The sequence below is a fragment of the Rhamphochromis sp. 'chilingali' genome, assembly GCF_963969265.1.
Source record: "Rhamphochromis sp. 'chilingali' genome assembly, chromosome: 16".
In the NCBI taxonomy this organism is placed as follows: Eukaryota; Metazoa; Chordata; class Actinopteri; order Cichliformes; family Cichlidae; genus Rhamphochromis; species Rhamphochromis sp. 'chilingali'.
In genome coordinates this window covers 35,405,691-35,429,718 of record NC_137943.1, presented here as the reverse complement: position 1 = coordinate 35,429,718, position 24,028 = coordinate 35,405,691, and the positions used below count along the sequence as shown (strand labels likewise).

General features: G+C 42.3%; 1 protein-coding gene across 1 annotated transcript; it reads right to left on the bottom strand.

The window, feature by feature from the left end:
* Positions 1 to 12,524: 12,524 nt before the first annotated feature.
* Positions 12,525 to 19,362, bottom strand: LOC308412948 (caspase-1-like). The gene is made up of 10 exons (XM_080907680.1): positions 19,211 to 19,362; positions 18,368 to 18,407; positions 18,035 to 18,208; positions 17,745 to 17,946; positions 17,473 to 17,613; positions 17,276 to 17,385; positions 16,909 to 16,996; positions 13,927 to 13,978; positions 13,732 to 13,778; positions 12,525 to 13,567 (listed from the first exon to the last, which is right to left on the bottom strand). Exons 2-10 carry the CDS (start codon positions 18,398 to 18,400, stop codon positions 13,014 to 13,016), a joined length of 1,401 nt encoding a protein of 466 aa, XP_080763806.1. The 5' UTR covers positions 18,401 to 18,407; positions 19,211 to 19,362; the 3' UTR covers positions 12,525 to 13,013.
* Between the last annotated feature and the right edge of the window lie 4,666 nt (positions 19,363 to 24,028).

Below are 24,028 nucleotides of genomic sequence, written 5' to 3'. Positions count from 1 at the left end.
AAACAAACAAACAAACAAAACAGTATATAAAATCAAAACAGATAAAATCAGAAATAGATAAGATCAGTAGTTAGTGTAAGTTTTGAAATTTAAGCTTAAAAGTGTGGATTTGGTGCTTTATTCAAATGCAGCTGAGAACAGGTGAGTCTTCAACCTGGATTTAAATAAACTGAGTGTTTCAGCTGATCTGAGGCTTTCTGGGAGTTTGTTCCAGATATAAGGAGCATAAAAGCTGAATGCAGCTGCTCCGTGTCTGGTTCTGACTCTGGGAACTGATAAAAGACCGGATCCAGATGACCTGAGGGATCTGGATGGTTCATACTGGGTCAGGAGGTCATTGATGTATTTTGGTCCTAAACCATTCAGAGCTTTATAGGCCAGCATCAGGACTTTAAAGTCTATCCTCTGACGGACAGGCAGCCAGTGTAAAGACCTCAGAGCTGGACTGATGTGGTCCACTTTTTTGGTCTTAGTGAGGACTCGAGCAGCAGAGTTCTGAATGAGCTGTAGTTGTCTGACTGATTTTTTGGGTAGACCTGTAAAGATGCTGTTACAGTAATCAAGCCTACTAAAAATGAATGCATGGACTAGTTGTAAAGGAAAGCAAATGATAAAGCTTCCTCACACAATCCCTGACTTCTTACATCCTAGTCTTATGTGTCCAAACAGCAGCAGGCTTTTACTAAATGTGCTTAAAAACTTATATGTGGAAAAAACCTTTGATGCTGCTAACTAGTGACCAAAAATAGCTGCGGCACACTAAGCATGAGAGAAACTGATGAAGCACACAAAGGAATCAGATGCACTTCTGTGACTGTTAGTTCTGCTTTATTCAGTCACTGCACAGCTATTGACACACGTCAGTGCATGAAAACATTATCAACAAACACACAAACTGCATAAAACCAAGAAAAACTGCAACAAAAAACAGCAATCAGCACAAAGCTTCAGCCCCAAGGTCTCCCTCTGCTCATGCTCATCAATGCAAAGCGAGCTGAAGAGGGCGCTGTACTCCAAACCTCATTCAGCACACCCGGAACATCTTTCCATTATCTTACTTTAACACTGGTGATCAGGATAAATCATCACATGAAGCTTGTTATAAAGTCATGAAGTTAAACCAGGGTTTACCCTGCATGATGATGGCAGCATCTGACCAATCTGAAAGGGGCGGTTCATGGATCACATGACTCTTACATTGAAAATGATCCCTATGAGTGTCACCTAATCCAGAGATGTTATTGAATGGTGATCAAACACCTATAAAGAACATAAAACTACACCAGCAACTGCAAGACTGATGTTAAAAAGGCAAGAAATGAATCCTGCAGGAAACGTTTCAGTGAATCTGCTGATTTAACACACAGTAAACATTTGAATCCTAGATAATAATGTCATCTGTGAGTGCGCTCTCACTGCTAAGTTTCTAAGGTCACAGCTGCACATTACAGCTGTGCAACTGTAAACTGGATCCATTTAAAGATTAAAGCTGACTGACAGAACAGTCTGGAAATCTCTTCAGTTTATCTCAAATCAAAGTGAAATGAATGTGATCGATAGAACAGGTGATCTTCATGTGTGTTTCCAGGAGAGTGAAACAGACTCAGCAACAGCAGATTAGACTGAAGTATAACAAGATGTTGTCATTTACAGCTCGCACTCATAGAACAGATTCCCCCAGCAGAGAATCTGTTTGATGCTTTCAATAAAAGAATCAGTGGAAAAGCTCAGAACTCAGAACATACAGTGGGGCAAAAAAGTATTTAGTCAGCCACCGATTGTGCAAGTTCCCCCACTTAAAATGATGACAGAGGTCAGTAATTTGCACCAGAGGTACACTTCAACTGTGAGAGACAGAATGTGAAAAAAAATCCATGAATCCACATGGTAGGATTTGTGAAGAATTTGTTTGTAAATCAGGGTGGAAAATAAGTATTTGGTCAATAACAAAAATACAACTCAATACTTTGTAACATAACCTTTGTTGGCAATAACAGAGGTCAAACGTTTACTATAGGTCTTTACCAGGTTTGCACACACAGTAGCTGGTATTTTGGCCCATTCCTCCATGCAGATCTTCTCGAGAGCAGTGATGTTTTGGGGCTGTCGCCGAGCAACACGGACTTTCAACTCACGCCACAGATTTTCTATGGGGTTGAGGTCTGGAGACTGGCTAGGCCACTCCAGGACTTTCAAATGCTTCTTACGGAGCCACTCCTTTGTTGCCCGGGCGGTGTGTTTTGGATCATTGTCATGTTGGAAGACCCAGCCTCATTTCATCTTCAAAGTTCTCACTGATGGAAGGAGGTTTTGGCTCAAAATCTCACGATACATGGCCCCATTCATTCTGTCCTTAACACGGATCAGTCGTCCTGTCCCCTTGGCAGAAAAACAGCCCCATAGCATGATGTTTCCACCCCCATGCTTCACAGTAGGTATGGTGTTCTTGGGATGCAACTCAGTATTCTTCTTCCTCCAAACACGACGAGTTGAGTTTATACCAAAAAGTTCTACTTTGGTTTCATCTGACCACATGACATTCTCCCAATCCTCTGCTGTATCATCCATGTGCTCTCTGGCAAACTTCAGACGGGCCTGGACATGCACTGGCTTCAGCAGCGGAACACGTCTGGCACTGCGGGATTTGATTCCCTGCCGTTGTAGTGTGTTACTGATGGTGACCTTTGTTACTTTGGTCCCAGCTCTCTGCAGGTCATTCACCAGGTCCCCCCGTGTGGTTCTGGGATCTTTGCTCACCGTTCTCATGATCATTTTGACCCCACGGGATGAGATCTTGCGTGGAGCCCCAGATGGAGGGAGATTATCAGTGGTCTTGTATGTCTTCCATTTTCTGATGATTGCTCCCACAGTTGATTTTTTCACACCAAGCTGCTTGCCTATTGTAGATTCACTCTTCCCAGTCTGGTGCAGGTCTACAATACTTTTCCTGGTGTCCTTCGAAAGCTCTTTGGTCTTGGCCATGGCGGAGTTTGGAGTCTGACTGTTTGAGGCTGTGGACAGGTGTCTTTTATACAGATGATGAGTTCAAACAGGTGCCATTCATACAGGTAACGAGTGGGGGACAGAAAAGCTTCTTACAGAAGACGTTACAGGTCTGTGAGAGCCAGAGATTTTCCTTGTTTGAGGTGACCAAATACTTATTTTCCACCCTAATTTACGAATAAATTCTTTACAAATCCTACCATGTGGATTCATGGAATTTTTTTCACATTCTGTCTATCACAGTTGAAGTGTACCTCTGGTGCAAATTACTGACCTCTGTCATCATTTTAAGTGGGGGAACTTGCACAATCGGTGGCTGACTAAATACTTTTTTGCCCCACTGTAACCAGCTGGTGAGCTTTGATTCCCTCACATGCAGACCAGCTGCAGTTTCAGAGGAAAGATTCAATATAAAAATAGAATAAAACTTTACTGCAGATTTGATATGAAGGCAGCAAGCACAGAACAGGTTTCCTGTTTTAGCATCAGACATTACAGGGGGGGCAGAATTATTAGGCGAGTTGTATTTTTGAGGAATAATTTTATTATTGAACAACAACCATGTTCTCAATGAACCCAAAAAACTCATTAATATCAAAGCTGAATGTTTTTGGAAGTAGTTTTTAGTTTGTTTTTAGTTTTAGCTATTTTAGGGGGATATCTGTGTGTGCAGGTGACTATTACTGTGCATAATTATTAGGCAACTTAACAAAAAACAAATATATACCCATTTCAATTATTTATTTTTACCAGTGACACCAATATAACAGCTCCACATTCACAAATATACATTTCTGACATTCAAAAACAAAACAAAAACAAATCAGCGACCAATATAGCCACCTTTCTTTGCAAGGACACTCAAAAGCCTGCCATCCATGGATTCTGCCAGTGTTTTGATCTGTTCACCATCAACATTGCGTGCAGCAGCAACCACAGCCTCCCAGACACTGTTCAGAGAGGTGTACTGTTTTCCCTCCTTGTAAATCTCACATTTGATGATGGACCACAGGTTCTCAATGGGGTTCAGATCAGGTGAACAAGGAGGCCATGTCATTAGTTTTTCTTCTTTTATACCCTTTCTTGCCAGCCACGCTGTGGAGTACTTGGACGCGTGTGATGGAGCATTGTCCTGCATGAAAATCATGTTTTTCTTGAAGGATGCAGACTTCTTCCTGTACCACTGCTTGAAGAAGGTGTCTTCCAGAAACTGGCAGTAGGACTGGGAGTTGAGCTTGACTCCATCCTCAACCCGAAAAGGCCCCACAAGCTCATCTTTGATGATACCAGCCCAAACCAGTACTCCACCTCCACCTTGCTGGCGTCTGAGTGGGACTGGAGCTCTCTGCCCTTTACCAATCCAGCCACGGGCCCATCCATCTGGCCCATCAAGACTCACTCTCATTTCATCAGTCCATAAAACCTTAGAAAAACCAGTCTTGAGATATTTCTTGGCCCAGTCTTGACGTTTCAGCTTGTGTGTCTTGTTCAGTGGTGGTCGTCTTTCAGCCTTTCTTACCTTGGCCATGTCTCTGAGTATTGCACACCTTGTGCTTTTGGGCACTCCAGTGATGTTGCAGCTCTGAAATATGGCCAAACTGGTGGCAAGTGGCATCTTGGCAGCTGCACGCTTGACTTTTCTCAGGTCATGGGCAGTTATTTTGCGCCTTGGTTTTTCCACACGCTTCTTGCGACCCTGTTGACTATTTTGAATGAAACGCTTGATTGTTCGATGATCACGCTTCAGAAGCTTTGCAATTTTGAGACTGCTGCATCCCTCCGCAAGATATCTCACTATTTTTGACTTTTCTGAGCCTGTCAAGTCCTTCTTTTGACCCATTTTGCCAAAGGAAAGGACGTTGCCTAATAATTATGCACACCTGATATAGGGTGTTGATGTCATTAGACCACACCCCTTCTCATTACAGAGATGCACATCACCTAATATGCTTAATTGGTAGTAGGCTTTCGAGCCTATACAGCTTGGAGTAAGACAACATGCATGAAGAGGATGATGTGGACAAAATACTCATTTGCCTAATAATTCTGCACTCCCTGTATTGCCAATAAAGCAACACATTTATTGTACGTTTGTTTCTTACCAAAGGAAAAAATCAATAAATAAAAATCTGGATTATTTATTACTTCTTACTGATGCTCACCAGGGAAACTGAAGGACATTATATTAAAGAAAAAACTTTGGACCTTCCTACTGTTGCACGGAGGTCCGAAGGATCTGCCAGGAATGATGACCTGTTTCCTGGAGAATTGATTGGTCGGTGGGTGGTGATGTCATACCTGTTGATCTCTAATGTGGAACTGAACCTTTTGTGTGGCAGGTTAGTTCACAGCATAAGTTTCTTTGGTGATTTGTCCTGGTGAGAAGTGAACCACCTTCGTAACACAGAAACCCGGGACAACCCTGAAGTTCTCTAACACAAAGTAGTGCACGGCTCTGATGACTGCAGCTGTGTTTAATCATGGAAGACACATCAGCACAGTCCCAGAAAACACAGCAACTACATGAGAGGCGTCGACACATTTGTAGTGTAAAAGTGTTTTTCAGAGGGTCCAGAGACACAGCAAAATAATATCTATAATATCAAACTTTCATAAAACAATTCTTCATATTATACATAATGTAAGAAACACAGGAAACATCAAACAACAGCACAGTAATAAGATGTAACATAACGAGTTATAGATAAGACTTTGTTTAATCATAAGAACAGAGAATTCAGACCTAAAGGTGACAGTTTAACAGTGTGTGGCTCCCTCTAGTGGATGTTGTGGAGTATTCTGTTGTCTTTGCTCCAAAGGTTTTTGTACAGAGTTTTGCTGTTTCCTGTCACTGTGGGCTGCAGAGCACAGTAGTACACAGCAGAGTCAGACAGCTGAAGCTTCTGGATCTTCAGAGGAACTGATCTGTTGCTGGAATCCAGTGTGGATGAAAATCTCTCCTTGAACTCGTCTGCTGTGTTTCCTTGATCCCCACTAACACGGCTCAGGATGAATTTGGGGCTGTTGTTTCCATCCTGTTTGTACCAGAAGAGAGAAGTACCTGTTAAACTGCTGGTGTTATAGAGACAGTCAAGTGTTACTGTGCCTCCTGCAGCAGCAGTCTCTTCTCCTTTTGCTTGCAGCACGTTGTCTTTTTGTGCTCTGCATTCTGTAAAACACCAACAAACAGTATCAGTGTGCTGTTAAAGAATCACGTCAATGTTGATATCAAAGAAACAGAGTTGTGTTCATACCGAGGCACATAGCAGCCAGCAGCACTGAGATGAACAGAGGCGTCATATCTGCAGTGTAGAGTAACTGTGAGCTACAGCAAGTATAAAGAAGCTGTGATCTCTCTGTTTAGTCTTCATCAACACTAAGTTGGTGGATTAGAAGGAGGAGCCTGATCACAGTGACAGGACTCATTCACAGCCCTGTGTTATTCCCCCTGCTGACAGCTTCACACTCAGCACGTCTTTCTGCTGCTTTCAGTGGATATTTGCTCCTATTGCAGGAAGCAGGTTTAACAGACTGAACTGTGAGTCGAGAAACAAGCACAGGATAAATAAAGAGCAGAGGCTCCGTTTTAATCCAGGGAACCGAAGAATATGAATGTGTGTCAGTGTGGATCATGATGTTCATCTTTAAAATCTGAAGAAGAGAAAACAGTAGAAGAATCTTCTTGTATCTGCCAAAATGTTTCATGACTGAATTTTAACACTGGGAATTTGGAGAGTGTGGAGTCCTGATATCCGGTGTAGTGGTGCAGTGTGGGGAGAAGAATCAGTAGGAAATGAGACGTTGTTGGTCTTTGCAGGTTAAAGTGAAGCTTTGAGACTTAAAGTGACTTCAGACTGAACTTCAACAACGTGTGAAATGGATCTGATACCATCAATGATTTAAATGTCCAATCAGAACACAGAGGAGAAACTGTACCTATGACATCATCGCGAGAAAACACAAAGACGTGATTCTCATAAAAAAAATGAAGGAAAAGTTTAAACCATGCAGGAGAAAATGTGAGAATAACAAAGTAAATCTTTCAGCTGTAAAACATCATTAATGCACCAACAATGTTGGGAGTTTATTACTAGTTACTGTATTTGACTTCTGATGCTTTTTACACACATCATCACTAAATAAGGAATAAAATGTCTTCATGTCTGAACGTTCCTGCAGTTGGTTTGTGGTTGATGTGGATTTGCTGCTCATGTGAATCCTCCCACAGTGTTTCATTAGCAGCTGTAACCACAGTGACTCTGATAAAACAGGAATTAGCAGAATCCATCTGATATGAAGCTGTGCTTTGAATACCACTTCCCTCCTCTTTGAAGAGTAGTCAGATATCTGTGTTCAGGTTTTTGTACAGCCTCTTCTACACTTTGTATCACTGTGTTTCTAGAGCACAGTAGTAGAGAGCTGTGTCTGCCAGGGTTAGGGCTGCTATGGTCAGATTAGTTGATCGATCTGATGTTTCTGATCCATATCGATTATCAGGAATATATTCACCTGTGTATCCTTGTCCATCTTTCCAGAGTATAAACTGAGGAGCCTGAAGGTCAGAATGATGTTTGTACCAGTGTAGGCGTGGATAACGTGTTGTCTCATAGCTACATGTGAGTGTGACAGATTCTCCTTCTGTTTCAGTGACTTCAGGTTGTTGAGGAGTGATTGAGTCTCCAGCTGTTAGTCCTGGAAAAAGAAAGAAGAAAAGTAGTGAAATGCAGTCTGTATATCTGCTTAATGCAGCAGCTTCAACTAAACTTTAATCCCTGTTCTTAAACTCACCTATAATGTGAGATAGAAGCAAAAAGAGGTGCAGCAACATGTCTTTGGAGTTATTAAAGCCAGACAGACAGCACATGAACAATGTTCTTCCACTGCAGCACAATGACCAACAAATAATGTCATTGGATGAGCACAGCTTCAGTGGGCGGGGCCAGTTTAATAGCTCAACCAATCAAACAGTTCTGTGCTTCCACAGCAGCTCTGTCTCTGTCTCTGATCTTTACTGCTTCATTTCTCTGTTGTCTTTGTCATCAGTCCAATGACACAAGAATCAGAGGTTTAACAGTGTGTGGCTCCCTCTAGTGGATGTTGTGGAGTATTCTGTTGTCTTTGCTCCAAAGGTTTTTGTACAGAGTTTTGCTGTTTCCTGTCACTGTGGGCCTCACAGCACAGTAGTACACAGCAGAGTCAGACACTGCAGCAGAGGAGATCTGAAGGTTCAGACCATTTCTGTCATCGACCATTCTGACAGAAAGTTTGGAATTTGTTGTGTTTTGTGTTCCCAAGTTAAAGGTCAGGAACTCTGGTGGTTTTCCAGGATATTGTCGATACCAGTAGAACTGATCACTTCCAGTTGCTTGTCTGGAGTATCTGTAGGACAGAGTAGCTGTGCTGCCTTCCAAACTGGACTCTTCAGCTTTGCTGGCAGTGAGTTGTTGACAGCTGACACCTAAAGAAACAGAAATCTGTAAATATTTTACAAAGAAATCGTGAATAATAATTAAAATATTAGGATGAAGTTTTTTCACATGTACCTGTTAGAATCATGATGATTAACAGAGAAGTTTCATAACAGCCCAACAACAACATGTTGGACTGAATCTTCTGTGTTGAATGTGGAGGTTTCTCTGTCTCGTCTGCTCTTCAGTCGCAGCTCAGCTCCTCCCTGAATCTGTGTCTCCTCTGGTTTTTATTTCCTGATCAAATCTTGGCACCATGAGACTTTTCTGTGTTCTAACACTCACCTATGCAGTGAGAGAAAAGTACAAACAGGTAAAGGAACATGTTTCAGGTGCTGAAGTCACACAGCAGATGAACAAAGTTCAGCAGAATGAAAAGACTAAGCAGCCTCTCTGCTGCACAGCCTTCTCCTCAATATCAGGCTGTAGTTCTGCACAGAGAGACCATCTCATTGGCTGAGTTCAGCATCAGTGGGTGGAGCCAGACAGAAACCTGTTTAGGGTCTTTATGAACAGCGAAACATCTGCTGGTGTTAAAAGAAACTAAAGAGGTGCAGTTACAAGTACAAGTACATCCAGACAGTGACTTTTACGGCTGGCTTCTCCACATCAGTGTCTGCACAAGTTTCCCGTTCAGACTGTAAAGTTTGGGGAGGAGAGGATTCCCTGGAATCATCAGTGACAGTGAATTCACTGATAACTACACAATTATTTGACAGCAGGGAAAAAAGCATATCTGAACCTGTCTTTATGTTCGGCTGTGATAGTTGTAGCAGTCAGACAGTGAGTGAGAGAGACAATCTGCTGTGTACTTAGAATAAGATAAGATAAGATAAGATAACCTTTATTAGTCCCACACGTGGGAAGCCATTCTTTCTACTTCTGTTCTGATTCTGAGGTAATTTGGGTTGAACCCAGGACTGTATCGGCGTTGGCTGAATAGCAGTGGTGTTCACCTTGCGGTGTCGGTCAGAACACACAGGACGCACAAATAAGGTTATTCCGTCTTTACTGTGATTCTGTAGCTTAACAGCGCAGCACAGCAGCACAGTAATGCAACCGCAGGCTTTCAGAGGATGTACAAGAACTCGTAGGTGGGGGGGCTGTTAGCTGTTAGCTAACAAGAGCAGAACATATACAAAATACTGAATATAACAAACATTTAAGTCATGAATTAAGATTCATGAGCTTTCTTCCAGTCTGACCAGAACTACAAATGGAAATTCCGATATGAAGATCTCCATGCACTACTCAGAAAACCTCACAGTCCATGACATTAATTGCCAATACACCCAACAACACAAAACAGCCAATCAACCAAAGCGGTTGCCCCATGATCGTAAGGTCAGGGGTTCGAATCCCCTGAACGGCTACCCTGAGGTACCCCTGAGCAAGGTACCATCCCCACACAGTGCTCCCCGGGCGCTGCACTGGTGTCTGCCCACTGCTTCACTGAGTGAATTTCCCCACGGGGATCAATGCAAAGTGTGCATTATTATTATTGTGTACAACGTTAGCAGCATGAACTAGCCACACAGTTGAACAGGCCAATACACATTGCACTTCTACATCCACTAAATGCCTAAAAGACTAAAGCTGTCCTTTCCAGGCAGGGCTCCACGTCCACTCAGTTCTTTAGCAACGCGCACGACTCACACCGTGTGTCGACATCCCCCGCTGAGTCAGTCCGCTCAAACTCTGATCCCTGGAACATGTGTTCAATAGTGCACCTGTGCCCTCTTGCCACAAGGGGGCTCCCACACACAGTTGACAGCCTTTCCAACACAGAGGACAGATTCTGTAAAATATCGGCTGCACATGATCTTGGGTCTGATTATTGTAGGGTCTACCTCACAATATAAAGCACCTTGAGGGGACTGTTGTTGGAATTTGGTGCGATTAATAATGTTTGAACTTTTAAGGTTGTTCAACATTCGTAGTTCTGTTTTGCATTTTGGAACATTTAGTTGTTTATTATAATGCAGTCTTAAGGCTTTACATTACATATTTTGACTTTTTGTATCTGTGTTCGTGGGCAGGTTGGACTCAAATATATGATTTGTAAAGTTCATTGGAGGCGTATAGTGCTCCAGGGACTCCAGGGAGGAAAGGAGTCCACACAACACTCTCAACTCAGGGTTTGTCTTACCACACACCTGGGAAGATCAAAACCAGAAGTCTACACAGAAGAAACACACAGCAAGTATCTTGAAGCATCAGAAGCAGCACAAACACTGAGCAGGAGGAGCCAGGGCTTCACTAATTCAACAGTCCAGTGAAGAATGACACAAACAACAACAAAGGAACACAAACAACAACAAAGGAACACAAACAACAACAAAGGAACACAGACAGAGGAGAGAGAGAAAACTAAAGTCGAGAGACAGACAGCAAACAAACCGAGAAATCAGCTGGAGACGACAGAGACCATCACATTTGGCTTTTAATTCAATGTAGGTTTAATAAGTTTTTAGATTGAGTTGAATCATTTCAGTTTAGTTTGCAATGTTTAAGAATATTTATTTTTAACTGTCATTGTCTGTTTTAGTTTTAGTCTTTATTAATTATTATTGCCTGGATGGCAAACGTCACATAAAGCCTCATAAAGCACATTCTGAACGTTTTGATCAAATTCACAAATATTGAAACTACGGGGATTTCCACCGTTAATCTTTCTTTTTTCCAAGTTCACAAAATAATTTCAGGTCTAGTTTTTATTTTTGTTTTAGTTAACCAAAAGGCTTTTCACATGCAGATTATATTAGTTCACTATAATAACCGTGATATATACACAGTAAAGGTGTTCCTCAAAAATGCACTGTAAGTGTAAGAAGTGGACACGAGTGATGACGAGCAGGTCCAGATGCTTCTAAACACGGAAAGAAAGAAAGGAACATTTTGGCTTCATCTCAGGAGAAAGTAGCGCTGACTGAACTGGTTGTTGCTACTGCAGTGGTCTGAATGCTCCCATCTGTTAATCTACAGCAAAAATCATGACATTTCAAACGTGATCCAAATAAATTAGTTAATCCTGTGAAATTACACTGTCAGAGTGAAGGGCTGCATTAAAATAGGTGACTCTGAAAAATATTTGTAACACAAAGTATTTGCAGTAATGTTGTTCACCTGGTTCAGAGTTTAATTTGTTCCCTTTCCAATCGTGTCCTCTCGTGTCAGCTCCCCTAGTTAAAGGTTCTGACGTCCTGACGGTTGCTGGTCTAGTTTTACCTTCTGTCTCATTGCTTCTGATGATCCTCACCTGCGTCTTGTTACACTCTTGTTTCTCCTGATGCCTCTGACCCTCGGGTGTTTAAATAGTGCTGTTTATTCCTCAGTGTCTGTGTCAGTCTATGTTGACCTACCATCATGTGTTCCCTGGTTGACTGGAGATGAGTTTTCTGGAGTTCGTCTGTTGCTGCCTTCTTAGTCAGCAGTCTTATTGCACCGGTCACCCAGGTCACCACCATCACCGCTGCCACCCAGCATTCAAGCTGTGACGCTGGTGCCCAGCTTGTAAGAGCTCCTGTTATTCGGCATTCCAGACAGTTCCATGAATGAACCAGCTTCATCATTGGTGTGGTTGTGGTGGGAGGATGAGGAGCCATGCTCCCTCTTCCAGGAGGAAGAGTGTTCTTGTCACCGGTTCTCCCCGTGGTTCAGTCCAGATGAAGCCAGTGAATGTTGTGCCTGTTTACCCAGACTAGCTCAGTTAGGCACAACGAGAGCAGGCAAACCCTGAGAGTTTCCTGACCCCAGGCAACCAGCGCAGTGTCCGCAGCCTATCAATAAACACTGTTCCAGGTTTATGTAGACGACTTAGCTGCTGCTCCTCTCATTCAGTATTATTAAAGTGAAATTCTGTAGTCTGCATTTCATGTTGTGCAGCCTCATTTAACTACAGTTGGTGCTACAAGTTGTTGTATAAACTTCCTGAGATTAAAACCACTCGTGGCTCTGATCATGTTAATGACTATTACATATCTGGACTTCATATGATTGCAGGAATTTCTCTTTCTGATCAGCAGTGCAAAATATTTTCTCAGCCCCATGTCAGAAGAGCTTTGGTGCAGAGGTCAGCACCGTCACCTCACAGCAACAAAGTCCCGAGTCCAACTTCACCTTCATGTGTGGAGTTTGTATGTTCTCAGCTTGTTTGTTTGGATTCTCTCTGGGTGCTCCAGCTTCCTCTCACAGTCCAAAGACATGCAGTTAGTGGAATGAAGTTAATGTCAGCCCTGTCTCAGATTGGTGACCTGTCCAGCTTGGACCCTGGCTCACACTCTACGGTTGCTGGAAGCTTCAATCTTCAACGGATTGAAATTAAGAAGGAATCATTTAGAGGAGTTTAAAACATTAAATCATTGAATCCATGAATCTGAAAGTGTTTTTGAGTGCAAGATGCAGACTGAAAGGTCTATTTAGCAGTGCTTCTCAGAGTTTTATACTGAACTAAGCACAGACTGACTGAAGAATTATGAAACCAAGCTTCAAATCCAGGATAGAGGTTGTTTGCTGTGCCGGCAGGACGGTCCACATACACTGCTACTCTGTTGGAGGAGAGCAGTGCACATGGACCGGCTTCATTATTCTCACTGAAGAATTATGAGACCAGACTCCAAATCCAGGATACAGAGGTTCAGTGAATGTGGTGTTGAAGGTGTGGAGGTGGATCAGAGAGTCCAAGAAGATATTGTAGAAGGACAGCGTGCCGGCAGGATGGTCCACATACACTGCTACTCTGTTGGAGACAACGTCTTTGGGGATGAAGGTTTCTGTGTTATTGTGCAAGACAGAGTAAGAGTAAGAGCAGTCCAGGCTCCAGGACTGACTGTTCAGTCCAAACAAGCAGTCATCACTGTGTCCTCTCCGTTTGATTCCTTTGTAGCTCACTGCTATAGAAACATATCCACTCCACTCAACCTCCCAGTAACAAGGACCAGTCAGCCCGTCTGTGCACAGCAGCTGAGGGCGGTCAAATCTCTCTGGATGATCAGGATATGGCTGCTGTGCATTCAAACGCATCACCTCTCTGTTGCTGTCAGACAGCTGGATCCATTTGTATACTGTGTTTGGGTCGATTGTGAGTTGATAGGAATCTGATAGAGAGAACAAATAAATCCAGCTGCAGTTATTGATCGATCATCTATTCGTTGATCGGCTCTTTGATGGTGACTCCTGATATCAGAGATATGAATGAGCGACACAGTAGTTTAAAGACGGTTGGATTTGTTTCCAAGAATCATCATAAAATCAAACGTACACTTCTTCAGATCCGAGCTCACCCGTCGGACGCCATCAGGCTCCACCCTGCAGGGAGAGGAGGGGTCAAACCAGCACAGTCGTTGGCAACATGCTAACATGGACATCATCACTCATACTGTCACAGAGGGAAGACTTCATGTAGCTCTTACATCTGCATAAAACAAACAGGCTGAGTGAAGGGATCTGTTCATACCTGTTTAGAGACTCCTTTCCTGCAGACCACTGCTTCACTTCTTCAGGTGCATCTTGAATCAGAATTGCTCTTTTAAAATCAAATATTACAATTTTCACAACACCTACATGTTTTGTTTTTTTGAATGAAACAGAACAAAAGTAGGAAGTCAAAGTGTTTTTTCCTCATATATCAGTTGAGTGGAAGCAGTAAAGCCACCAAGAGACTTTGATGTGCTGACATTCGTCCTCTGCTTGTCATGGTCATTTTTAGTCTACATAAACTACTGAAGAAGATTGATGGATTCAACGCATCCATCAGAATATAAATATGTGTGCATGTTAGATAGAAAGCTCTTATATAGAAAAGGTGAATGAGGCACGTTGTGTTGAGTTAAATAAGAACCAGTCCATTTACCGTTTATTCGATCTAAGCAGCTTTGGAAGACGGCGACTGGACCTCATTAAGCTTTTTGAAGAGGTTTCTCCTTTGGTGTTTAAACTCTAGTGGGAGTTGTCCACTTAAGAGGATCATAGGCACACTATTGATCATGTGCCTCATCACAAGATCCAAGTTATAAAAAAAGGTGTGGGTCATTATCAGCAGAGCTTTTGGATGAAACTATGGTGAAACCTTGCCTCACTCTATCATGTGACCCATTGAGACGCAAGATGTGAGTAGGGGTTGAGGTGCCTGGGAAGACTCAACATAACTGGAGCACGGATGGTACAGTTGTTGACAGCTGGTGTGTCGATCAGGTGAACTTCACAAACACAATGAAACACAAACACAATGAAACACTGTGAGCCATGCACCGGCTTCCTCAGAGCCTGGACCTCAATATTGAAGCCCTGTGGGATCATGGAGGACTCTCATATGGACTGATGCCACACAGAACTGTCTACGGGGAAATTACAGTTTTTCTCAGTCGCTTTGGTGCGTTCCTCAGAACACCATTAACATTTGCACAGCAGTTAGTGCATTTCCCAAAACAATTAGTGCAAACTGCAAAACCTAGTGGATAGCCTGCAAAAGCACGTCACATGCACAGAATTGATTATCCACACCTCAAAAGCAAGTATCCATGTCAATGAAACTGTCAGTGCCATCAAAATGAAAAGTCTTGACACCATCTTTATGAACAAGATAGTCAAATGGCATTGTCATGTTTCCACTATGACAGTTTATAATTTCAGTGTTTCCCATTGCAAAAACAATTGGTGACACCTGAAAATGCTGACGACAGCACTATGGCCTACCTGTACAGCCATCTGAAATGTGCAGTGAAGTCACTGTAGATGTTATGGGAGTCTTGGGAGTAACTGAGACACTGAATACGTACGTTTCACATTTCCATTGTGTAGAAGTGTTTGTAATCCTACAGAAGTGTGCAAAAGAAAAATATGCTACAGTCACCTGTTCACTGTAGAATACATGTAAACATAAAATCACCCATTTGGTAGAGCTGTGCACTAATGTGAACAATAAACAGCACATGTAACAGTACAGTAAATCATTCTGGCACATCCAGACGTTCCTGTCTGTCTGGCCACATATTTTCATCTACATCACAACAGATGTTATCCCTCGCAATGCAGCGAGGAAAGTATCTCCTGGAGTGGCGAATCCATCCTCTGCAGGACCCTGCTTTGATGTCGTCACATGCTGCATCCATGGCTGCTAGCAGGGCCATTTGCTCATGTGGATTTCATTTGTCTTGAGTACTCTGTCAATTGTTGAAATTGGAACAGATTCAATATTGCCAAATACCGTGTAATTCTCTATGACAGCGCTTTGTATGTCTCTCAGCTTTATTGCATTGTTTGCAATGACCATTGCACAAATGGCTTCTTCTTGCTGTGGGGTAAAAAGGGGCCCTCTTCCGCCTCCGCGAGGTTGTCTTACAATCCTATGTGGTGCAGAGTGAACTTTTTGTGAAATTGCAAATACAGTACAGTAACATGTGATGTGTCTGAGATGGCACAGTACAGTACAGTGTATTACTGTTTGCATACTTGTTTTCCCTACGGAATGTTTGAATGATTGAACTGACAGTAGTTCTTCCAATATTGGGTTGCACCCTTCGACCAGCCTCCTCCATGGTGAGGCTGTGATTGACAACATGGTCCACAATTGTAGCCCTTATTTCATTGGGAATCCGCCTATATCTGCCTCTTCTCCCTCTTCCCCTTCCTCCCCACATCCTCACCCCTCTTCCACGGTGCTGACCTTCCATTTTGTGTCACAGAAGTGTAGAAATGGTACACAATAGCTCCTGCGCAGTTTATATATGCTTGCCAATTGGGGATTCACAGGATTCATCCATAATTGACAGTGAACAAGTTGTTTGTCATTGGTTACAACTAAACTTTCACACGCCTCCTCATGAGTGACAGCTGTAATTCACCCGAGATCAATTGTTCAATTTCGGAGACATTTCCAGGAACAATGATACAGAAAGGTATAGGATTTGCTTGACAGATGGCCAATATTTGGCATGTGATAACTAGTTCAACAATTTTGTGTGTGATGACTCAAGCAATGGATGTATGACTATTAGTTTTATTGGGAACGACTATTCAGCATCCATAGGTATGATTACTTTTGACTGACATGACATAAGCAAATGGAAATGTCAGAAAGCAGCAGGGAAATGTATGGAAGCAACTGATTCATGTCCAAAATCATTTGCAGTTTGTTCAGAGAGAGGAGAAATTGCTACTATGATGTGCACAAATGACTGAGTGTTGTGGAGGTTGAACTAATAGTTATGAGAATTTCAATTCTGATCTGAGAAACGCACCAAAGCGACTGAGAAAAACTGTAATGTTGTGGGATGCTTTTCTGTTTTGTTCATCATCATCATCATCATTGCTCTTTAGTTCCATCAGTCGCTCATCGATGTGAATAAACCAGACTGAACATTTCATGCAGTCTCGTGTGTCCTGTCATCCCAAAACAACACAATATCTTAAAGTCACATCAAAAACCTGTAACACTAACTTTGAAACACGTAGAAGCGCTTTGTCAGAGTGTCTCTCTCTTTGGTTGGCATCTGCTCAGATGGGAATTCTTCAAAGCTTTGCATGACCTGTTGGTTAGACTGCACTTAACATGATTCCACACACAGATAGATAGATAGATAGATAGATAGATAGATAGATAGATAGATAGATAGATAGATAGATAGATAGATAGATAGATAGATAGATAGATAGATAGATAGATAGATAGATAGATAGATAGATAGATAGATAGATAGATAGATAGATAGATAGATAGATAGATAGATAGATAGATAGATAGATAGATAGATAGCCTCTTGTCGTATGTATTTGTGTATTCCATATATTCCACTTGCCAAACTTACCGTTCTGAATATTTCCTCAATGTCATCTCTAAGGCAGTGCTTTTTGACAGCCTCACAGATGTGTTGGATGAAGGCAGAACCGTATGTTTCATGAGTGTATGAACCTGTGTCTGCAAGCAAACAGAACCAGATCATATCTGTAGTTAGGCGGTGTTTGATTGTTCTAAATGTTACTTATTGGAGGGTGGTGCACTTACAAGTGGTGCTGGAATGAAAAATGATGAAATCCTTTTCATTGTGTGTCCGAGGACCTTTGACAGAGTTCACTGACAGAGATTCGATGTCGTCTGTGGGCACAAATTGTGTCCTATCAAGTAAATCCACCGATTCCTCCCCCACTGAAACAAACACACAGACTTACTGAAACGTGTCGATCTTTTACCTTTTCAAATGAACAAATATTAACAGTAAATTCATTGAAGATTCATTCATGCTGTTTGTTGGGTGTGTGAGGACAGATGAGAATCACCTCCTCTGCAGGCGTGAATAATGACGATCTTTGGTTTGTCCTTCAGTGCAGGACAGTTCTTTGAGTTTAAGTGCTGAAAGATTTGGTCAATTTCAAACTCCTCAGTTCCCGTGCCTCCATAACACACCAAAGTCACAAACACACTGTCTGTGAGGGCCAGTTTTGGGTGTTCAGAAAATTCTTTCAGAGGTTTATCGATCATCTGTGAGAAGAAATCCGTCACTGGATCATTTAACCAGTTTGTAAAACTGGGTGCAAGTGAAGAAACCTTTTCTGCTTTTAAAAGTTACCTTTGCAGTGATGTCCCCACATCTCACTACCTCATATCCAAGAGTTTGAAGTAGACTTTGCATGACTTTCTCATCTTTCGCAGCTCTACATTTGTATAAACTTGTATTAAACGTTTCAATGTTGATCAGCAGGGCGATGCGATTTGACTGTGATTGTTGAGTCACTGGGTAAATCTGAGAGACCAAACAGAAACTCTTCAGATTATTTTAACACAAGCTGATTTTTTTATGCAGTCATTTGCAGTAATTATTATTATTATTGGTTTGGAAGTTACTACAAGAGGCTAAGATCAAACAATCAACATATCTCATATGAATCATACAGTAACATACTTTTTTACCCTGACTGTCTGTCCACGTCTCCATCTCTGACCTAGAAAGAAATCAGAGGACATGTTGAGCTGGAGGGACAGAATGTGTCACATCACATCAGCTCTTGGGATTTTCACTGTGCATCACATCATCTCTGCTTCTTGTGGATTATTCAGGACTGATTTTTAAAAATATTAATGAGAAAATGTATTGCTGATACTGATTAATAGATAATAAGACTTGAGCCTAATAAACCTGAAGACTATTGAATGTAGACACACGGGATCCTAATCAGGCATCAAAGTGAGATTTGGCAGGTGGGGAAACTCTAAGCCCAGGTGCAGTGGGGCAGCGTGGGCGACTTGGAAATGAGACCCTGTACTGGAAGCTCCACTCAGGTTTTCTTTGTATCCAGGTTGTGATCAGCTGAAGCTGCTCTTTGTGGATTTAGCCGACCGAATTCAGATGTTACATATTTCCAGCTTCCAGCCACTACGAAAACCCAAAAAACCTAGAATTTGGTGAATTAACTCAAACAGCACCTCACAGTTAAACAATGTCTGATTAAATGTATGCAAACAGCTCAGCTACTCTTCACCAGTCCAAGTTTACCCCTCTCAGCTTTACCACAGTACTGCAAACTTAACACTTTCACTGACATAAAATCTGAATAATGTCATTTCTGTCCCAAGATGTTTCACAATAAGAAAACAAAATAATCATGTTCCTCTCATGTCTTCTTTCTTTGCAACATCCTCCATCTCTGATGTGACAGATGAAAGAAAAACCTTCTTCAAAGTAAAACAGAAACAACATCTGCTGCTGCTGCTAAGACAAATGAGAAATGAAGAATCAGAGACTTACAGCAGAGATGCTGAGTCCTGGTTGTCCTCTGATTAAAGAGCTCAGACTGCTCAGAAAAGAAGGACTCAACTGTACCTGCACTGGAAACACCTGCTGACTGACTGACTGACTGACTGGATGCTCTTTTATACTGAGCTGGAATCTAGTTAGAATTGTTCTTCTTCATGATAACGTGAAGGCTGAGTTCTTTGGACCAAACTGGTTTTGCTTTGGCTGTTTGGGAGGTTTCCAGTTTCCTGAAAAGAAACTCACCGAACTGGTTTCACAATATGCCAGAACAAACACAGGAATGAGGCTCGCTTTCCTTTACACAGGTGATACGTTTGCTTCTTCACTGATTAACTCATGGACATGTTTAGAGATAATTCAGGAACTACTTGATGTAATGTTCCTCCACGAATCTCCACCTTATCATGGTGGAGGGATATGGTGCCAAATGATACCAGGAGCTCTGTTTTCAATGGTAATTTGCCCCTGGTAGGGTCCCTATATGCACACTGGTCCTGAGAGAGGGGTAAGACTAAGAATGAATCAGAAGACATCCATGCTGCATTGACCAGTGGACCATGTCTGGGTACGTGGGATGGGGTTTCTGAGGCTCTAAGCTGGACCAGGCCCAGGGGAGGGGCTCCACAGAGAGTGTGGGTTAGGTGGCAGCCAAAGTTGGAGGCCCTGGCGATAACCAGGGTGGATACATCTGTTTCCCCCAGCTTGATGCCTTTATGTTGGGGTTTTTGCTGGTGGACAGGAGAGTTGCTTCCCTGGAACGGGTTCTGGCTGTTTGCACTTTTGCACCAAACCTGGGCTTGTGTTTGGTTGTTGGATGGAAGCTTTGTGCTTTTGACAGTGTAGCTAACATTAGTTGGAAGGAACACTGAAATACTGGAAGAGGTCACAGTTTCAGGCTGTTTGTGTCCTGCTTCACTGTCTTCATGGGACTGCCAGGGTCAAAGTTTGAACTAATAGATCGTTTTCTTTTTGACTCCCAGCAGAAGAATGAGGCCGCTCAGCAATGCTGCGTCAAACCTGGCCTGCAGGTAAATGTTGCATTAGGACAGATAATAAGTGTAGATCAGATGATTTCCTGAAGAAGCAGCGTCAGGGGAAAACCCTTCATTAAAAATCCAAAACTTCCTCATGATCAGTGTGTTAGACTCGGGACATAAACCAGACCAAGAGTTAGCTTTCAAGCAGCACCAGTTTGAGCCGCCAAATTTCAACTAACACAAATGTTTGTTTGTCAAAAGATTATGAATTTAAAAGAAAGAAGACCAACTGTTAATTTCTGCTGCTTGTATCAAGCTCAGGAGCTAAAAATGCAGGACCTGGTTCTGCTCGCAGGCTCCGGGTCATCTCTGATTTCCTCCATCAGGTTCATTGACCATGTACCAGTCACATTATATTGACCACATCTAACTGAGCTGTGTGAATGCCTTAAATATTCTTGTACAAAACAATAAGGTGAGAAAATCTCGTCCCCACTGTTCCAGCATGTCTTTAGTTCAAATCTCACAGGTTGTCACATTCACAGCTTCTCCTGTTTTTCTTCTCTTTACTATTTCCTCATGTTTCTGATGCTTCCCCGTCTACCTAATCCTCTTCATTTCTAGTGCTTTCCTTGTCCCCACTTCCTGATAAATTGGATGTTTACTCTGTGCTTGTTTTGCCTTGTTGGTTTCACACATATACAGTAATGCTGTCAGGTTTCCTCCATGTGTTTTCTTCTTGGTTTACAGCAGCTATGTCGAGTCTGTCTTTGCTGGTTCATCAGATTTAAAGTTTGCTATTGTGTAATCCTGCGTCCAAAGTCATACTTTTGTCTTTTATAATCTCTGTAAAATTATAAAATCTAAAGAGGATGTGATGTTGAAATGTTGCTGCAGTTCCTGTGAAAGAAAATATGTGAACTCATGAACTCTGCTGACTGGAAACTCTCCCTGCTGCTGCAGAAATGTGTGAGCAGTCCTCAGTGTTTCGATCAGAGGGAGCCTGGTGGTGGAGCAGGACTGCTGAAGAACTCAGTGGAAGGACCCACAGACTCTGGTCCTGATGAAATGTGTGGGGTGGAGGAGGGCTGCATCCATCTGACACTGAAATGAAAACTAAGAACAGCAGAGAGGGGGAGACTTTGAGAAATGAGAGCAGGACATTGATGTTTTCACCAAATCTGAAGGAGAGCATCATCATCTGATGTGATGAGTTCAAAGAGAATAAATGGAACAAGCATGAGATGGTCTTCCTGGTTGGACTTTTAGCTTCATGTGAGAGATTTTACCTTAAAGAGATAAACCTCTGTTACTCTGTTTATTTTGCTTCTGCTGCATTTCTGCATGTCCTCATCCACTAAATATAAAATAGTGTAAATGAGCAGCTTTTGATGTTTGACAGTTTTTATTGTGTCTGAACGTTCCTGCAGTTGGTTTGTGGTTGATGTGGATTTGCTGCTCATGTGAATCCTCCCACAGTGTTTCATTAGCAGCTGTAACCACAGTGACTCTGATAAAACAGGAATTAGCAGAATCCATCTGATATGAAGCTGTGCTTTGAATACCACTTCCCTCCTCTTTGAAGAGTAGTCAGATATCTGTGTTCAGGTTTTTGTACAGCCTCTTCTACACTTTGTATCACTGTGTTTGTAGAGCACAGTAGTAGAGAGCTGTGTCTGCCAGGGTTAGGGCTGCTATGGTCAGATTAGTTGATGTAGAAGATGTTTCTGAGTCATAACGTTTATCAGGAATATATTCATATGTGCCCCCCTTTCCTCTTTTCCTGAGTATAAACTGAGGAGCCTGAAGGTCAGAATGATGTCTGTACCAATAAAGGTCAGCAACACTGTAACTCGTCTCATAGCTACATGTGAGTTTGACAGATTTTCCTTCTGTTTTAGTGACTTCAGGTTGTTGAGGAGTGATTGAGTCTCCAGCTGTTAGTCCTGGAAAAAGAAAGAAGAAAAGTAGTGAAATGCAGTCTGTATATCTGCTTAATGCAGCAGCTTCAACTAAACTTTAATCCCTGTTCTTAAACTCACCTATAATGTGAGATAGAAGCAAAAAGAGGTGCAGCAACATGTCTTTGGAGTTATTAAAGCCAGACAGACAGCACATGAACAATGTTCTTCCACTGCAGCACAATGACCAACAAATAATGTCATTGCTCAACTTTAGTGGGCGGGGCCAGTTTAATAGCTCAGCCAATCAAATAGTTTTGTGCTTCCACAGCAGCTCTGTCTCTGTCTCTGATCTTTACTGCTTCATTTCTCTGTTGTCTTTGTCATCAGTCCAATGACACAAGAATCAGAGGTTTACCAGTGTGTGGCTCCCTCTAGTGGATGTTGTGGAGTATTCTGTTGTCTTTGCTCCAAAGGTTTTTGTACAGAGTTTTGCTGTTTCCTGTCACTGTGGGCTGCAGAGCACAGTAGTACACAGCAGAGTCAGACACTGCAGCAGAGGAGATCTCCAGATCTGCACGTTTCTCTGTTTTGTCAATGTGAGCTGAGAATCCCGACACAGCTCGATGAACTGATCCTCCCTCTGTGATGTAGAGCAGGAACTCTGGTCTGGATCTCTGGTATTGTCGGTACCACTGGATATTGTTGATAAGACCATCATATGTACAGGTCAGGTTGATGTTTCCTCGCTCTGCAACAGCTTCTTCAGCACGTTCCTGCTTTATGCTGTTCATGGAGCCCAAAGCTGCAAATGAATGATTCATGTCAGTCAGTCTTTTTCTTCCTTTGTGAGCATAATGAGATGAAGAAATCTGCTAATAATAACTCTGATCAAATCTTGTCACAATGAGACTTTTCTGTGTTCTAACACTCACCTATGCAGTGAGAGAAAAGTACAAACAGGTAAAGGAACATGTTTCAGGTGCTGAAGTCACACAGCAGATGAACAAAGTTCAGCAGAATGAAAAGACTAAGCAGCCTCTCTGCTGCACAGCCTTCTCAACATCAGGCTGGCTGTAGTTCTGCAGGAAGAGACCATCTCATTGGCTGAGTTCAGCACCAGTGGGTGGAGCCAGAGAGAAACCTGTTTAGAGTCTTTATGAACAGCGAAACATCTGCTGGTTGTTTTTACAGCTGTCCTTGTTGCATGTGTGTTTCTTTCAGACTGAAACGTTTTGGGAGGAGAGTATTTGAACAACTAATAAAAATAATAATTCACTGAGATTTAGAGATAAATCTGTTCCTACACTGTTATTAACACTGGGAGCACTGAACGTATCCTATTATGTTTTGGACATGGCTGTGATAGCTGAAGGTGCCATGAGAGAGTGTGTGGTAGATGAGAGAGTTTCCTCCACTTGTGTTCATTTATGAGGAAGATGTGACCAGAACACAGTGACTGTTAAAGCAGGCGTTAGAAAAACGTACTAGATATGATACAACGTCTTTGTTTAACACATGAAATATTGTGAGAAGTCAGAATTGTGTGTCGTGGCTCTTATCACATGTAACCGAAAGCACAGCAAGTTCCCAGGAGATACAACTCCTGAGAAAGTCCTCCTACACATCTGTCCCAGGGTGATATGCAACATGCTACACAAATCCTCTTTGTCTGTAGAAAAGAAGCTCGCTGAGCCGTCCCCAGAGAGCGCTCGCACAAAGTTATGGTTGCTGCTGCTGCTCACTTGAAGTCACTAAAAGCTTTAAAGTCACATCTCTTGTGTTTCTCCATTTGTTGAAGAGTTGTTCCAACAGCTTGGTACCTCGAGCCGGACTCCACATCTGTCCTACTCATTCCAACAATGTCTGGAAGGTGAGGTCAGCAGCAAGGGAGGAGTCGGAGAGTGATGAGATCTGTAACTACATATACA

Excerpts from the sequence above, each read along its gene's own strand:
- LOC308412948 (XM_080907680.1), bottom strand. The coding sequence starts at position 18,400 with ATGGAGACGTGGACAGACAGTCAGGGTAAAAAA. Across the intron at positions 17,947-18,034 it reads GTGGGGACATCACTGCAAAG|ATGATCGATAAACCTCTGAA; the intron begins GTAACTTTTAAA and ends TTCTTCTCACAG. Across the intron at positions 17,614-17,744 it reads TATTCACGCCTGCAGAGGAG|TGGGGGAGGAATCGGTGGAT; the intron begins GTGATTCTCATC and ends TGTTTGTTTCAG.